General features: G+C 44.8%; 1 protein-coding gene across 6 annotated transcripts in view; it reads right to left on the reverse strand.

The window, feature by feature from the left end:
- Positions 1-18,866, reverse strand: part of EXOC6B (exocyst complex component 6B) — a 326,648-nt gene that overhangs the window by 198,525 nt on the left and 109,257 nt on the right. Inside the window, exon 7 of one of the 6 annotated variants that reach the window (XM_086611372.1) lies at positions 691-762. The exons of the other annotated variants lie outside the window; for them this stretch is intronic. Within the exon in view, the coding sequence (XP_086467498.1) occupies positions 691-762 (72 nt within the window). The remainder of the gene's footprint in view (positions 1-690; positions 763-18,866) is intronic. 6 annotated transcript variants of the gene reach the window in all.

Genomic DNA, 18,866 nt, shown 5'->3' on the forward strand with positions numbered 1-18,866 from the left:
CAAGCTGACGGACAAAAATCTGGTGTTGGGATGTGCAGATAGCTGATAGGGGAAGCAGGAGGGTACATGAAGAAATCAACGGCTAGTTGAGTTCAGCTTATCAGTGATTTCTTTTTTTAAGCACACTAAGGGTAAAACAGTTCAATGGATTGTTCCTCTAACAAAAGGAAGGGGTATTTTGGGGAACGGAAACAATTTGTTCAATAGTATCTTCTTCTGCACTGCTAAGGGAGGTCATCATATCATCGACATGCAAAACACTCATCCTCTTCCACTGCTATGCAACAAAATGGCAGGTGGGACAACAAACCATTTTTAGTTCAGTAGATAGTAGAATTTAGATATACAAGCAGGGAAATATTGTCATGACTTCTCCTAATATACTGAATTTTTAGTTCTGGTGTCTAAATTCAAGAAGGTTGGTGAAAATCTGTTCTGGTGTTATACCCAGCAGATGATCAGACTGGAAAATCTAGAGTTTTTCCATCGGGAAGCAGAACTTGACTGAGTTCTTCCACCGCAGCAAAGGTTAGTGAACTGTAAGTACTCAGCCAGGGAATTTGGGTTTGCAGTTTAGTGCCACAAAATCAATCCAAGTTTTCAAAGAAAGCCAAGGGTAGACTAGAAATTAGGTCCATGTTATTATCAAAGAGAGTGATTAAGCGAACAGACACATCAAGTGCAAAGTACCTTAATATTTGGAGAGAGCAGAAGACTGAAGAATATCTTGGCAATTATTTTCCACTGATTGTATCTGCAACCCTTAGGAAACGAAGGGAACATATATTAAAAAAAAAAGAGGAAACAACAGCAAAGCACAGAAGATAGAGAGCAGCAGCAAAAATTCATGAAGAACAGAAGGAAACAGTACAGAAACCTGCCAGTGACATCAAACTGAGGTATTTGCACAACTGGAGCCAACAAAATTCCAAGGGAATTTTAAGGGAAATTAAATCCACAACGATATACCTGGAAGGACTGGTCAGGGGACACATTCAGAAGAGACTGAAAGGTTTGGAGGTGATAGAAAGGTGAAGTATCTGCCTGGGGCCCAAGAGAGCACTGAAAGCTGAAGGATGGTGCAGTCATGAGAAATGAGAGCAGAGCATGACCCAAGTGTCTGTGCAAGCGGCTGATGCAGAGCTACAACAGCTGAAGGGTTAGAAGGGACAAAATGGGTTGCCCAACTCTACAAGGACCATGGAGATCCATCGGCACCCATCGACAAATTACACAAAGCACGGGCCACAAAGACGGGATGAACACAGCACATGGACCCAAAGGGAGAAGGAATAAGGAAGGGATTTCTCTTAAGAGCTGCGTTAGGTAACACTTAAAAACGTTTAGCTAGCATTGAAGAAATGCCAGATTTTCAAAGCCTATGGGATGAGAAAATCAACAGCATCGTCTCTTGAGTTCTTTTGCCATCTTTAGTAAATGTACCTGGAGAGGACTAACGCCACCGTGCACTGTCTGGGTTTGGTCTGTTGACCTTTCAGATTTCGTGAATATTTAAACATAAATAGCAATCTTCTTGCTTAAAATGAACTTTTCCTATAGAAAAATTGTTGTCCTTTAAGCTGCCCAAACACCTTGGCCTGGAGTGAGAACAAGTAGGAAAAAAAAAAAATGTACATATATGTAGTAACAAAGAGTGAAAACACAGAGAGAGGCACCAAGACCATGTCTCATCCTGACCAGCACCATCTGATACCAGGCAACAGTAAGAACTCAACACGAATAAATATATGCCAGAGATGACCAAAGAAATAGTTTCCTAGTAAGCCAAACCGTGGTGTGCACAATGCTGCCCTCTCCCCCCAAGGTCAGTCTTCCTCCCTGAGTCAGAACTTGATTCATTTTCCCGTAACACAGCAAGCTTAACAATCCAAGAATTTTCAAGTTTCATCAAAATCCATAAACACTTTTTATTCTCTCCAGAAGAACATTGAACTTGGCGGGACATAGTACCACAGCGGTGGCCCCAAGTCAAGAAAAATCCTCTTTTGAAGAGTCAAAACATCTCCCAGGAGTTAAACGAATTAGGTCTGGAAAATGGGCATCAACTGTAAATACAAATATTCTCCTTTGTCATAAACAAAACAGCCGTAAAAAGCTTATAATTATTCCATGTTTACATTAACAGCATGTTAAAAACACGTCATCCTATTAGGTGAGTGAAGTTATCTGGACCGGACAAATTGGCAAACTGAGGCACACGTGGATTAACGACTTGCCCAAGGCCACACAACGAGCTCTATCAGAGGCAAAATCAGAACACCAAAATCCTTGGCTGGTGGAGCTGTGCTCAACTTAGTTTTTCTTTAAATCCGTTTTTTTTTTTAATTTGGTCTTTGCCACAAGAAATAAAACATGAAGTATGAATCTATTATTCCTATAGGCATAAAATTTTAAGTGATTACAGTAGTCAGGTAGTCTGACATCTTCAACAACGCAGACGAGGAGTCATCCAGTAATTAATACCTACTTCAAGGTCAGTAGTTGTGGTTGAACTGGAACATAAAGCTTTTAGAGAAAACAAGTTACTCTGATTTTAAAGGTTTTCCTGGGATGATGCAACGTTCACCACAAATCTTGACAGATTGTTCCAGTAGCTCATTACCTCCACTCCCATGCCTTTACCCAGCTTTGACCTTCGCCATTGTATCTTATCAAACCTTGGGCTGCTTACATTAAAACAGTAGCTACTATCAGCGTATTCTAACAGACATCCAGAGAAGCAGAGGTCACGATCCTCCTCTTTGATAAATTCAAGATATTAAGTTCCTCGAGTCTTGTATCACAAATCCTGTTTCCTAACCCAAACCCTGACAAAGGTTCGAATTGTCATATCTTTGTACAACAAGACCATGAATAATTCTAGCAATATTAGGACAACCTCTGTATAAAACCCTGATGCTCAATAAAACCAAACGACGTGTTCCACAAAGGGATGCTTTGCAGGTGAAATAAAATTAACACTCGCCATGAAGACATTCAGTAATGCTCATGACATGGCTCACTTGCAATTTTCACCTGAACTGTACTATTCTGTGTCCTGCAAGGTACAGAAACGGGAGAGAGGAAACCACTAAAAAAGGTCAAAAGATGAATTACAAATTTTATTCAGAAGAGAACACCCCAAGCAGAGGTGTTCTCCTCTCCTTCGTTTTGTCAGAGTAAAAAAATTAGGTGTCTCTGTTCCCACACGGACTTTAGCTCATTCCTTTGGGACACTCGAAGGTCCACTGGAACTGATTTCACATCAAATATTTTTTTTTTTTACTCCATCCTACCCAGACACCTCCTGTGTACCTGCAGGCATCACCAAAGGACTCCCAGTACCATTTCTTTTAGTGCCTCTTTTAGTGTCTTCCTTCATAGTTTTAGCAGCAGATTTCAACTTACCTGACATGTTCTTCAAAACTGCTGAGACAACCGTGCCTGGCTGAAAACATTTTCACTGACAAAGAATGACCAAAAGCAAGACATTTAAGAGCTATACATGACCAAAAGAGCTTAATGTCCACCCCATGCAACAACAAAAAGACTACTGCTCTGCAGGAGGAAGAATTCTCCAGTTCTTTCTTTATAATGATAAAATGAGCGGCAGATTAGCCATCACAACAAACCACTTAATAAGGGGAAAATGAGCTGAATGTGAACCAGGCAACACCATACTGAAGAAGACACATAGAAGACACAGCAGCAACAAATGCCAAGCACAGAAGGAAACGTGTAAAGATCTTTCTCAGTCTCAAGAGATTCTAGATCAACATGAATATGGGAATTGGACAAGTCTGTAGCCATCATTAAAGAGAAGAATAACCGTAAAATATAATTGCACCCAATCAATCATAGAATGGCACAGGCTAGAAGAGACCTTAGAGATCATCTAATCCAACCTCCCTGTCATGGGCAGGGACGCCTCTCAACTAGATGAGGCTACTCAAGGCTCTGTCCAACTAGGCCTTGAACACCTCCGGGAAGGGGGCATCCACAAATTCTCTGAGCAATTTATTCCAAACTCTTACCACCCTCGTACTGAAGAATTTCTTCCTAAGATCTAATCTAAATCTGTTCTCCTTCAACTTAAACCCATTATTTTCCTTGCTCACTTTCCTTCCTTCCATATGTACAATTTACGAGATATCCCCAAACCATGCAACCCTGCTTCATGTTAAGTTTGGATGATTTTCCTAGGCATGTGCTGAGAACATACTTCACACATCACCAATAACGTCCACATTCCCACATATTTGCATGATACAAATAAAACCCCCACCAAAACCAGGCTAAAGTGATGCCTCTCACTCAATGCTAGTGCTAATCCCGCTGCACGGTTTTTTGGGAGCTACCACCCAGTATTCAGTGATCTGACCTGAAGCTCACATTTGGTCGGCACTTCTGACAAACAATACTCTCCAATCGGTTTTTACTGAGATTTCCAAGTGAACTGTAATTTTCCACACCTTCAAAGAAACTAACTCTTCTTTGTGTCCTGGATGGCCTTCGAAGTTTTTATTCATTTTTATTTCTACAGTCTCTTATATTACTCCTCCTCCTAAGATGCCAAGAGGATTCTTTTTCTACCATCGTTTGTAGTAATAAGTGGCAGTAAACTTAAAAGTTACTACCTAAAATTAAAAAAAAAAGAAAAACAAAAGAAAAAAAAAGAAAAAAAAAAGAAAAAAAAGGAGAAGTGAAAGAAGAAAACCTGTTACTCAAAATCAGGAATTCCTAACTCAATCTAATATTGGTTGTGAGAGTCAAACAGATGTCTAGAAATTAAGTAGATCAGAATTCCTAATCACAACAGTGTAGGAATGTATTTCAGATTAAACTTTTTTAGGTGTTGGGGCTGTTGGGCTTTGAGTTGGGTTGTTTTAAGGGTGCCTTAAGAGAGCTGGAGTGCTGAATGTTGCACTCAGACCAGAAGCTCTCGGGCTGCATCTCGGGAAATCTTTCAAGCAGCAAATAAAAAAAAAATCCTCCTAAACACAGTGAAATGAAGAGAGAGAAGAGATGACCACATGCTAAGAGGGAATAAAAAAAGACTACGAAATTCAAACTAAAAAAGAGTGAGAAGACACAAGAAGCACCTTTCAGATTAGACTTCTGATTTGCAATTGCAGATATTAATGACATGCAAATAATAGATCAAGAACTTTATTCCTTCAAAGAACTCAGATATTCATCTGACAGAGACTCTGTAGTTGGATCTCTTTTTCAATCCTTGGTGCTCTTCTGAGATACTGAACACACCAAGTATCAGTGACTTATTCCAATATCTCATCCAGTGCATTAAAAAAAAATTGCTACACCTCCTTTGCTTGCTGGTGGGGCTCATAGATACAAGGGACTCCAGTCCACCACCTACAAGACAACCCAAGCATATTTCCAAAGCCTGAGAAACATTGTCACCATGAAGAAGGCAGTTAAAGGAGGCTGAAGACAACCTCACATAGAACAGTTTGGGTTGGAAGGGACCTCAAAGATCATCTAGTTCCAACTCCCCTGGCACGGGCAGGAACACCTTCCACTACACCAGGTTGCTCAAAGCCTCATCCAACCTGGCCTTGAACACTTCCAGGGATGGGGCATCCACAACTTCTCTGGGCAACCTGTTCCAGTGCCTCACCACCCTCACTGTAAAAAACGTCTTCCTTAGATCTCATCTAAATCTCCCCTCTTTCAGTTTAAAGCCATTGCCCCGTGTCCCATCACTACACATCCTCGTCCAAAGCCCCTCTCCAGCTTTCTTGTAGCCCCTTTAGGTACTGGAAGGTTGCTGGAAGGTCTCCCCAGAGCCTTCTCTTCTCCAGGCTGAACAACCTCAACTCTCTCAGCCTGTCTCCATAGCAGAGGTGTTCCAGCCTTCGGATCATCTTCGTGGCCTCCTCTGGACCCACTCCAGCAGCTCCACTTCCTTCTGATGTTGGGGACTCCAGAGCTGAACGCAGCACTACAGGGGGGGTTTCATGAGAGCAGAGCAGAGGGGCAGAATCCCCTCCCTCGACCTGCTGCCCATGCTGCTTTGGATGCAGCCCAGGACGCGGTTGGCTTTCTGGGCTGCCAGCGCACATTGCCGGCTCATGTTGAGCTTCTCATCCACCAGCATCCCCAAGTCCTTCTCCTCAGGGCTGCTCTCCAACCATTCTACACCCAGCCTGTACTTGTGCTTGGGATTGCCCTCACCCATTTGCAGGACCTTGCACTTGGTCTTGTTGAACTTCATGAGGTTCCCACAGGCCCACCTCTCCAGCCTGTCAAGGTCCCTCTGGATGGCATCCCTTCCCTCCAGCGTGTCAACCACACCACACAGCTTGGTGTCATCAGCAAACTTGCTGAGAGTGCACTCGATCCCACGTCCATGTCACCAACAAAGATGTTAAACAATGTCAGACCCAATACCGACCCCTGAAAAGGTGTTGGAGGAACCAGAGCAGACGTGCAAGGCAGGATGGATGGTGCAAACCACACAAAGTTGACAAGCTGAGAGATGCTGCAGACACACAAGAGTGTGGAAACTGTATGTTTCTAGAGTTGCAAAAGCCCCACACAGTCAAACATCACCTTTTTGGTCAAGTATTTTGCAGTTTTCTTAGAGAAGCAACAAGTGTGCACTGTACCATGTGCTGAACGAAGCACATAACTATTTATCGTGACTTACTAGAAAAAATAAACCCAATGGACTAGAGGTCCAGAAGGGCCCCTGAAACATGTCCAGTTAAGGCAGCAACTGCACACCAACCCCTGCAGCACTCACCAGCGCTCAGCCCTCACGTACCGGAAAATGCTTACTCTGCAATTGCTCTCTTTCAGCCACGGTGAGGAATGAGGTCTCCTTCTGAAATCTGCAGCACAACCAGCCAAGAAGGGAGAGCAGTTTTGCTGAAGGCCACGTAATAGTTTCCTGGTAATTATCCTCATTCCCCGCTCACCGGACACACCAACATCAGTAGCTTCAACCTCACAGCCAATAAATAAAACCTTTAGCAACAGCATTAAAAAGCACATAGCAAGCACAGGATTCTGCTGAGCGAGTTTCCCTCTCTGCCAGGGCTTCCTTCGTATTTACAACAAACCCACTGAAGTACAAAACCTTACCCTGGGAACCTGCACCATTGGGTCCGACAGCTGAAAACAAAGAGATTACGCAGAAACCAAGCAGGTCCTTCACCGTGACCCACAGCAAAAGGGATGTGACCTACCAGGGACATCTGAGCCACTGTGGGTCTCCAGGAGCTGCAAGCCTATTCAAGAACAAATGAATGAGTTTTCATTTTAGCCTGATTTTCAGGAGCTCAGAAGGGCACCGCTATACACCTGGGGACCTAAGACAGAACTTCTACAGATGACATTACTGCCATCTTTTATGCCAGATGTAGAAAAAACTTCTGAACCTGATGTGAGCAACCTTCACCTTCTACAATTTTGAAGCTTTCTAGGGCTGTTTCTTGTCCCCACTCATCTCCCACCCTCACCACACCACAAGTTCTGCCAGCCAGAAAGTAAATATTCAGATGGTAATTTAGGAAGACACAAATTAAACCAATAAGCATCAACAGGTCTTTAGTGGCCAAGAGACAAGTTCTTAGATTCTGGGTCACATAAAACACCCTGGTGCCAGTGGAAAAATAATCAAAAATAGCGGGAATGGAAGAAGACTGTTCCCCAAAGTTTGGTTTACATCTTAACACAAGTTGTAATCTTAGAGCAGCTTTGAGGCGAGACACAGTTGCTGCTCCCAGGAACGGAACATGGTCGGCATGGACAAGGTCTGCCCTGGCTGAACAGAATGCATGACATCTTTGAAATGGGGAGCAGAATAGTACAGAGGTACCATGGCTCATCCCTGTTCCCAGGGATGGAGAATGGCTGGCAAAGGGAACTGCACAGCTGGCAAGGAAGACAGATCGCAACTGTTGCCTCAACAATGGTGGTGGATGGAGTTAGGACGCCAAGATCTAGCCAGGCATTTACCTGGGCAATCTGGCCACGTTCATGTTTAACTAGTTGCAAAATTCTTGTCCTTTAGGTGAACTTTGCTCATTATAATGTCATTATCATACCAAAACACACCTCCATCTCAAAAGCTACCCGCCTCCGGGCTGCAACCACCCCTCACTGAGCACGAGCCCTGAAATTCTTCTTGTCTACACCTTTAAATCGAAGCGAGGAAAATTTACACCAATCCTGACAAAGGTGTGTATGACTAGAGTCACTCAAGCTCCACTTGAAAGTATAAAAATGGCTTAAGAGAAGGGGGTGTTGGGCAAAGACCTCCATCAGAGAGTCTGGACCTCTCTTCTCCCTCCCTAGGGACACCTATTGGGTAAGAGCTCTGTGTTATGTGCGCTCAGTTACTAACACCTTGCGAGCTAGTTAGAATTATCACTGATCAGTTTTGGTTTCACAGTCAGTACCTATCACCAGCTATCTTCAAACCTGTATCCCATCACCAGCATACATAATAAAATATTTATAGATTTTGTGACAAGTAAGTTTCCAGAAACTTCAACAATTGATAAGGAGGATATAAGGGATTTGGCCTGGCGTCGCTGCCTGCGAGGGTCCCTGAATAGGTTAGATAACCACCCTCCGACCTTGCGAGTTGTCCAGAGGGATTTGTCCTGGTGATGCAGTCAGCGCAAGCCCGACAGACCAGTCAAATTGTAAAATGTTTGAGGAAATCCCCTTTCTCTGTAAACGGGGTGCGGCAGATGAATCGGGTACAAGGGTCTCATCTTTCTTGGGAAACAGGCAGGCTGGTCAAGTTGAAAAGGGCTCAAAGTAGTCCCCCCCTCTGTCCTCTGCTGACCCAACATCGTGCCTTAACATGACAGCGCCTGTCTCCGAATACAGAGTATAACGTCAGTACTGGTTAGTACGGTCTCAAACATCCCATTCATTTACTCAAAGCTAATGTTGACATTGAGGGATCACAGCACACAGGGGCACAGTCAGATAAAGAAACATTAAACACCAAGTTACAAGTGGTCAGTGCCTATAGTAAAATAACACCAGTTGCATACAGCAAGTGAGCAACGTCAGAGCAACAACCTTTTAGTAAACTGTTTTGGTCAAAGAAAAACGGGAAGTGAGGAAGTCAAAGGTATGGCTAAAAAACCCAGAACAAGGAAAAACACATGACTTCCCTTAAAAGTTTTGCTTCTGATCCATTGCCTGATGCAGCCAACTGCATGGAAACTGCGAATCAAACACTACATAATTTCAATACGGCTATTTTTACCTTCAAATACTCAGAGCATGACAGCTCTAGCACCTCTCCATGTGTTGTTTTGGTTTGTTTAACAGCAATTCCTAATGACTTCCTTAGGTGCCACCCCAAGCACCATTTGCTGCTGCTATGCACCTTCCACTCTGCCAGCTCTGCCTTTGCCGACACAAAACTCACATCTGAGGTGTGGTGATGCCGGATGCAGAAGGAGACGGCTCCACAGAAGATGGCAGCCAGCACAGAGCCTGCTCATTCCCACCTTACACCAATTCCTACCGTAACACTCTACTTCTCTCCTCTTCATTAGGTCCACACGAGCAATCCCTCACCAAGAGTCAACATGCCAGCGCAGGAGAAAAACCTTAATACGTGAGCTGCGATGTACGCACAGGATAAGGGATGTTGGCAGGACAAGACCTCAATCACCATTTGCAACTCATTACTTCTGGGTTTGGACAGCACAGAGCCTCGGCACACCAGACCCACCTAGAGAACCCAGCGTAGATCACACCACTGTCAACAACTACCAGCCTGGTAGGCTTGTGCATGGGGCGGAGGTGACCAAAAGTAGCAGCAATACTGGAAGACAGCAATGAGGTTACCAACATAGAACGTTTAGCCAAATTGTAAGAGTCTACATTAAGTTCTGGAAAGTTTCCCGCCTGGTTCAGCCTTCCATCTGTCACCAAACAGACCTCGTAGCACATATATTTCTATTTGCATCCTGGTATTTGGCAACAGGAAGAAATATTTCCTAGCAGGAATTAAAAAAACCTCTTCCATTCACACTGAAACATCTACTGGACATCCCTGTGGGCCTAATTCCCAGAACATTGAACTCCAAACGGGAAAAATATACTGATTACCTGCCAGTAACCTCAAGAGTGGCAAGCCAAGCCCTTAATAACCGTCTGTAATACCATCTGGCTACCACACAGTGACTGGGAAAACGCTATTGTTCTGAGTTTGACTTACTTGTCAAGATAATTGCTTCAGTATTAATTAAATGTTCCTCTCTGCAGCTGCACAGAAAGCTCACGTGGATAATTTACTGATTGCACAGTACGTGCTTCTCTTGAATCAGTGGGCACAGCATGACCGCTAGACCCACGTCTGCCTGTTAAACACTAAACATTAACATTCAAGAGTCTAAAAACCTAAATTTCTCTTTCAGAAATCTGAAGGCCAATTATAAGCATGACTTTGTACACCCTTAAAACAGCTAAAACATTGAGGGCAGGGGAGAACCACCCCACCACCTACTCAAGCAAAGCATTTGGTGCTGGAGTCACCACCCCACACCTCCACCTCATGCCTATGTCAGCCAAGTCCACTGGCACACAAAGATTTCTCAGCTGAGGAGGCAAAGGCATTTCACAGGCATGCAGCTGCACAGAGCCACCAGGAGAAAATTCACCCAAAGCTCTGCTAAAGGCAATCCAGGACCGTCCTCATCTGCGGCAGTCGTGTCTAGAAGATGCACAGCCGACGGCTCTCCTCCTTCTCCCACCTTCATCTTCAACACACAGCCACCTTTCCCCATGGAGCAGCCCAATCTCAGCTGCTTCCTCACTTTCCCATGCCCAGGCCCAGCCTCAGGAATAAAGTCATATCTGATTAGCCATCCTTCATTTTTCTAATGTTCATCTGCTGCTAATCCTACTTATGGTTCACTTAAACACAATATGAATTGACTATAAAGGTAACAGCAGATCAAAGGGTCTGAGAGCCCAGAAAGACCTACTGACAGTCCAGAAATCTCGCTGTAGATTACCTAACAGGGGTGAGTGTCATCACTCCTCCAAAAGTCACGCTACCTTAACTAAAGAGCCTGACAAATTTTAATCAAGACTGGATGTCATGGTTTGATGACACTGGATCATCATATTTACACGTCCACTTCTACCAATTAACCAAATCAACCATTGGTGCAGCTACAAAATATTACTTGCTTTTTCAGCTCTCACCAAACTGCAGCATATTTTGAGCACTCTCCCAAGCCTGCCAAAAAAAAAAAAAAGAAGCACAGGACACTTCAAATGACATTTATTTTTAAGTTCTGAAGCTCTATTTCCACACCATCCTTCATAGAGGAAACAAGGAGTACGTCAAGATCTTCCATCCGGAAAGCTCAGGCCAAAATCCTTTCCACATTCCCCTGGCCGCATCTCAACCTTTTCTTCTTCTGCGTTCAACATATGACCCAGTTTGGAAGAAACTAAAGGACCCAAAGAGCCCAGAGGTTCTCAGGAGAAGAGGGAAGGGATTATCCTGACATGGATTACATTGCTATGTTGTTAATTACATCGAGCCGGTTTTCTATGGAGATTACAGGCTGCGACACTGCCGTTGTAACCTCTGAAGTCTCTCCAAAACCTTCTTTCACTGTCACTAGCTTAGCGCTCTTGGTCGAGTCCCAAGCTGTGGAAATTTGGGCTGTGTTTTGATCAAAGCCCTCCTCGTGTTCCGTGCAAATTTCAACACTTGTGGTCGCCGGGTTCCCTCGCCAAGCTTGAGCCGTTGCCTTTCAACACTCATGGCTCCCTGCGTCTTTCAAGGGGTGATTAGGCACGGCTCTCAAGCGAAGCTGGTATTTAAGAAGTTGTTTGAAGGCTTGGGACAGGGTTTTACAGAATAATCATGAGTTTGTTTAATTAGGCTCTGCAAAATGTTTCAATTTTAGATCAAAACGTTCAACCTTTTATTCCGCTTTTCAGAGATGCTCTCTATCTTGAAGGAACTATGAAAAAATTACAGAAGCAAATGAGCTCACAGAGAACCACTTTAGAAGGACACGCTTCAACCCCTTCTTCGTATCTCCACGTGCAGGGGCTCCTCAGCAAAGCACAGCTCCCGTCTCCAAGAACATAGCCTTTGTTAATGAAGCCAGAGCATCATCACCTCAGCCTGAAGACCAAACCAAATGCATACATCACTGACAGGGAAAGAACCAACCCAGCTCCCTTTGACTGTCAATCTACTTCCAAGCACAGTGTTCACATTAGACACCCAGAAGAAAAGCCGTAACAACCTACTGCAACTCAAAACTAGGGAATTCTCTTAATGGAAGAAACCAAACCTCTCAGGGCCATTTCTGATCATGCAAGAACACCTTTCTCCATCAGAGGCCTTATCTGCAGAAATAAAACTTCAAGCTTTCTCACTGTGTTACTGTCCAATGCAGAATCTTTCCTTAAGTGCAGAAGTCCAAAGGCAGATACTCCAGGACAAACACTTTCCCCTGGGCATTAAGATATAGGTAAGGCTTCTGCTAAAAAAGGTTATCAACCATACTTGGGGCAATTTTATCTCCATCTGTAACAGGCTGCTTTTGCTCTGGGCCTGTCGGTGCCCCCAAAGACCAGGTTGTGCTGATGTTTCAACAAAGGAAAGGCTTATTTCCCAAATACACTCTGGAAGCTGATGCTGGAAGTGCTGACAGAAGTATCTGTCTTCTTTAAAAAGAAAATAATCCAGAAAAGCTTCCAATCGTAAAACCACCTCTGCACTGAGACGGCAATCATCAGGAGACCTCCCCTAACATGGGAAGCAAAACAATCCCTCCTGCAAGAGTTCAATCTGGGTAAAACCGAGAAACATAAGGAAGTTTTAATGCCTGAGAGGTGATAATAACAGTTTTTGTGTAGGGAAGCATTTCACAAACCTTCTCGAACACGCTAATGCGGTATATTGCAGGCTCGACCCTTTGACTGGACACATAGCTATGCTCTAGGATGGGACCCAAGCTGTTCCACACTTTTTCTAGATGTCAGCAAGAAGACTGAATGGTTAACGAGGCCAATTCATTCCTCTGGCCCCAGGGAGAGGTTATTTCTTCAGCAACATCAGTTTTGAATTCATCTCACCTCGAGCGTGCTGCAAAGACACTCAGTCTACAGCAAGAACACGGCAGTTTACCCTGGGACAGAAGCAGCAAAGGGGCAAATATCAGGTAATTAAGGGCTGGAGCTTCATCCATTGCAGAAGAGGAGTTTCCCTCTGAACAGCCTGACTCCTTCTTGTACACAGATACCATGACATTAGTCACAAGAAGGACAAGAGTTACCCAAAATGAATGTTTCTGTTCAAAGCCAACAAATACTACGTTTTCTTCCCGGGGCATCTTCTTCTGGAACAAGGTAAGCCCTGAACGAGTCTGTTGCTCTTTTGAATGGGCATTTGGCAGTGAGGTCACTCAGTCTACGTCACTACAGCTGTGAAGACGCAAACCGAATCGGGTTGGGTTTTGTTCGATTAACTGCAAAAACAAGGTCTGACAAAATCTCAAGCTCTACCAATGGATACAAGGGTGAAACGCATCAACGATAACAGGAATTTCTAAACTGGTCTCAGACTAGCACAGAGAAGCATGCCTAAAGGTGCAATGTCAACATTTCCAGTGGCTTCAATATTACTGTGATTATTCTTATCCTTCCATGATCAGCTTCTGTTTGAAGACAACGATCAAACCAGGTAGCACTAATCTCCCATGCAGACCCACAGCTGAACTTCTGAAGGATCATGAATGCATGAGCCTAAGGTACTCCAGAAATTATTTTAAACTTTCCGTTCAGAGTCTTGAACGGATAAATTATTCAGCCACGTTCCTTGAAGATGCACAAGGAGCACCCATGAGATCAAACAGAAGCTACTAAAGATGAGAAAATAAAGCTGCTATCCATATGCATGAAGAAAGAGCCATCTATAAATAGCAAAATAGGAAGTCAAATCTCCTTTCGGAACATAATTTATATGAAGTTGTTTATGTTCCCAACTTCAGAAGTGAGAAATAGAAGGAGGAATAAAAATTTATTGCAATCTGATGTAGATGTTGGACTGCAGCTCTCGTATCTTGGCATTCCCAGAAGCTGCTTCACATGAGAGCAAGCTCCAGCTCCAGAACCCTGCAGAAAGCACAAGCTGCGGAGCAGTAACACTCTTCCCCAGCGCACACACAAATGAACACGCTCCCAGAGCTCATTGACTTCATTTTGTCCAGATCTGTTTGCAGTCACGTTAAAAATGGACAGGGTAAAGAGCTGCAAACTGAGATGCCCTCTGCTCCCGGCACAGGCTCCCGGCTGCAAAACGATGAATCCTGCTGCACTTCGAGCCGTGTCTTTAACTTACCAACAATCTCCAGGTTTTTTTAGATGGTCTCTCTATAACTGAGAGGTTTGCAGATAAACTCCACTGTGCAAAGCTCTGCTGAAATCTTCAGGAAGAAAGCCCATCTACCCAAGCTTTCCACCAATCCATGAGAAAAACATTTTAGGGGGAGAGCTCCTAGGTTGGGGTTTTTTTTTTAGTTACAGAGCTCACCTGCTGTACCTCTCGCTTGTGTTAGCAAAGCAGAGGTGCTTAAGGTTCATAGAATTATAGAATGGTTTGGGTTGGAAGGGACCTCAAAGATCATCCAGCTTGGGCCTCATCCTGCCATTGGCAGGGACACCTTCCACTACACCAGGAAGCCTCATCCAACCTGGCCTTGAACACTTCCAGGGATGGGGCAGACACAACTTCTCTGGGCAACCTCTTCCAGTGCCTCACGACCCTCAGTGTAAAAAATTTCTTCCTTAGATCTAATCAAAATCTCCCCTCTTTCAGTTTAAAGCCATTGCCCCTTGTCCTACCACCACACGTCCTTGTCAGAAGCCCCTCTCAAGCTTTCTTGTAGCCCCTTTAGGTACTGGAAGGCTGATGGAAGGTCTCCCCACAGCCTTCTCTTCTCCAGGCTGAACAGTCCCAACTCTCTTAGCCTGTCTCCATAGCAGAGGTGCTCCAGCCCTTGGATCATCTTTGTGGCCTCCTCTGGACCCACTTCAACAGCTCCATGTCCTTCTAATGTTGTGGACCCCAGAGCTGAAGTGTTTCAGAGGATATTTCATTTTATGGGGTAGGAAGCCTGTCTACTGCCACTTGGCAGTTGTCACACAGAAGGGAAGGAGAGGACGTGGCTGCCTACGCACTGTCTGGGTAAAGAGCAAGAGAGACGTGTCCGTTACAGCTAAATACCAAGTTCCTGAGTGATGGGGAACGCAGGAACATTTGCTGGCAGGAGCAATGTCAAATTGAGTTTAGACACATGCTTGGAATGGACTAACAGCTGGGGGGGGAAAGGCAAAATAAAACCCACAAACCTTTTGACTAAAAAAGGCAGCCAAGCAGCCTAGAAAGCGGAGTGCCAAAAATCTGCTAAACACCTTGCTGCTCTTTCCCAGCAAGACTACTGTCTCGCTCATCGCTTTGTAGCCAGAGGCAGCAGAGACTGTGGGAATAGGGAGCAAAACCCTGACATTTGGAGTTGGGAGGATGAACTCGGTATCTCAGCTTGTGCATTTCCATAGAACAAAGAGTAAGAGACAGCCATACGTAACTTCCAAGACAGATGAAGGCAACCAAGCCCTCGGCACCGCCGGGAAAAGGCTCTTTTTGCTGGTCTGTGTGTGGCATCATAAATACATAAAGATGCTCCTTTAAGTAAAAGCTGCAGAGATACTTTCTCCTGAGGCACGCAGCCCCAAGAAGCGTCTGCGCACACGTGCTCCGGCCGCGATGGGATTGATCCCATGCGCCGTGTTCGCTGCAGCGGAACGAGGAGCAGCCCTGCTTTTATGTTTCCCCTGTAGAAGGCTTCCCACCGTCATCCCAGGTCAAAGGCAGAGGCAACACTAAGCCCTGACACTGCTCCAAAAACTAAGATTCTCACTGCTGACGAGCTGTGTGTACCGGATGGGGCCATCCCCGGTGGCCGATCCAACGTGCTGTCTTGATAGGAACCCCCTCAATGAGCCCTTCGGAAAGGCAGGAGCAGGTCTGATGACCCCGGATCTCACTACCAGTCTTGTCAGCAGTCCGACCCCCTGATCCTGGTCCCCCATCGCTGAACCAGATGGGAATCAACGGTTTGAACTTTCCCTCCGGGCGCATCTCAGCAGCACGGAGGCTTGGGCTGTCAGCAACCAGCAAGGCAGAAGAATCCCAGAAGGAATTTCGGGCAGCATGAGACTCACCCGCTGCCAGCATCCCAAGGATCTGCCTCTGCCTCCCACGCTGTCCGCAGGCTCCTGCTAGCAGACCTTGGGAGCTCGGCACAATAAAACCCCTCAATCCCATCCACTAAATGCTTCCCTCTCCCAATAGCTAAACTGCTCCCTCTTTCTCTTCCCCTCAAATCTTCTCGACAGCTCCGTAACGTTTCCCTTTCCAAGCAGAGGACTCAGGCTCTTACTGCTCCCAACTCCGGTGCAACCGCTGACACTCTGCATCTCCCGACAGCCCAAATTAGAGCCCATGACGTCTCCCACACAGGGTTCCTGTAAACACGTCCCTATTACAGAGAAATTGTTTAATTTAATTTTTTTTTTTTTAAGTGAGAAAAACCCATCAAGGGAAACTCAAATACTCTAATCTGGGGCGAGAGGAGCAGAGCAAGAGCTCCGTCCTCCGTACCGCACCCGGCACCACTGATCCCTGCTGCCCACCCAGGGACAGAGCCCACGGACTGAATAAGCGAGACGGAAGAAAGCCGGTTTACTATTTTTTTTTTATTTCAAATAATTATTTAAAGCTGCGAGGGACCTTGTTTTTAAAATCACACTGCGTGCACTCTATATATTACGCTCCGACTGACATGAAGAATTATAAAAATCCGACTGCCAGCGAGCTACATCAGTAGGGCTTATTTGTGACTTTGCTGTTCTGGATTTTCTCAGGCTGCAGACAATGCAATAAAAGCTCCTATAAAACAATATTCTTGCGTGTTTTAAGAACACAGTGGAAATATTTCTTCTACTTTTACTGTTTTCTAAAACAAAATTTCAAGCTAACGCCAAATTTAAGCTATTTTCCAGCGAGGCTCAGTAGTTTGGGATGCTGGAACTCGGAATCAGCAATGCGCTTAGGAGTCAACTCGACTTTAAGCATGTGCTTAATTTCCCCTAACGGGGACTTAAGCACATGCTGACGCACCTTCCTAAATAGTCATGGTTTGCTGTGTCAGGGCATTAAAAAGAATATAATGTTTTCAAATACAGTTTAATAGCGACTCACGGTTTCTCTTCTAACTGAAAATGAAAAACTAATATGGATGCAATAGTATTTTTCTTGGTCCCTGACATGTTTTTCCAATCCTCTGCATGTTATTGCGCTCCATTTTATAGAGAAGCATTATTTGTTCAGCTGAACCATTCCCAGTTTATCCTGTATGATTCAGACATTCATTTGATTTTTGGACAATGGCGACTCCTTTTCAGAAATCAGAGGGGATTTACAGATATTTATTCTGTAAAAGTGAATTCTGCAAAGGTTGAATTGACCTGAGAGGTTTTGGGGTTTTTTTCCTCTATTCTCTGGTACCAGCGCTCTCCAACTTCTGCAAGCCCGTGGTGTCGCTTCTGAAGTCCCAAGGGTATGGATGCAGCAGTGCACAGGTCGACCATCTAACAAGGCGTCAGCAAACTAGAAAACTAAATAAAATCATCAGGGCACTGGTCAAAAGCAGCCTTCTATGCTACTTACCACGGCTTATGGTCTTCACCATCACTCACTGCAAGAAACGCTGGAAACGTTAGACTTCTTATAAAAGCCTCGTAGTGACATCAAAATCGTAACTCAAGCACAGACTCAACTCTTGCCTTCAAATTTGCAAGATGAGATTTAATTAATTTCACTGGTAGACTATGTGCAGAATTCAGCTTAACCGCTGTAGAAGGCAGTGTTGCCAACACGGTCCTACACTCCCAGTTACACCCAGGCAAGAGGAGACTCTTACAAAGTCTCCTGTCTCTAAGATACCTCAGAACACATTCTGCGTTAAAATATTCTGTAAGATCAATAATTACTGAAATTATTCCTGCTCAGCTATTCCTGTCTGTAATTCCATAGTCACATGCTGCTTTTTTGCTGCCTTCTATCATTGGTCTCACCATCTTCTGCAGAAGGAGGGGCAGGCCACTTGGGAGGAATATAGGTCTGCTGTCAGAGGATGTAGGGAGGCAACGAGGAAAGCTAAGACCTCCTTGGAATTAAACCTTGCAAGAAAGGTTAAGGACAAAAGAGAGGGCTTCTTCAAATACATTGCAGATAAAACTAACACTAGAGGCAATGTAGGCCCACTGGTGAATGAGAAGGGTGCCCTGGTGACAGAGGATAAGAAGGCGGCAGAGTTACTGAATGCCTTCTTTGCCTCAGTCTGTACTGCTGGAGGCTATCCTGATGAGCCCCGGAACCCTGAGGCTCCTGAGGAAGTCAGGATAGAGGAGAAGTCTACCCTGGTTGATGAGGACTTGGTTAGGGACCAGTTAAGCAACCTGGCCATCCATAAGTCCATGGGTCCTGATGGGATGTACCCGCAGCTGCTGAGGGAGCTGGCGGATGTCATTGCCAGGCCACTCATCATCATGTTTCCTAAATTGTGGGGAACGGGAGAGGTGCCTGAGGACTGGAGGAAAGCAAATGTCACGCCGGTCTTCAAAAAGGGCAAGAAGGAAGACCCAGGTAACTATAGACCGGTCAGCCTCACCTCCATCCCTGGAAAGATAATGGAACAACTTATCCTTGGTGCTGTCTCTAGGCATATCAAGGATAAGAGGGTCATTAGGGGCAGTCAACATGGCTTCAG

The sequence above is a fragment of the Tauraco erythrolophus genome, chromosome 5, assembly GCF_009769465.1.
Source record: "Tauraco erythrolophus isolate bTauEry1 chromosome 5, bTauEry1.pri, whole genome shotgun sequence".
NCBI lineage: Eukaryota > Metazoa > Chordata > Aves > Musophagiformes > Musophagidae > Tauraco > Tauraco erythrolophus.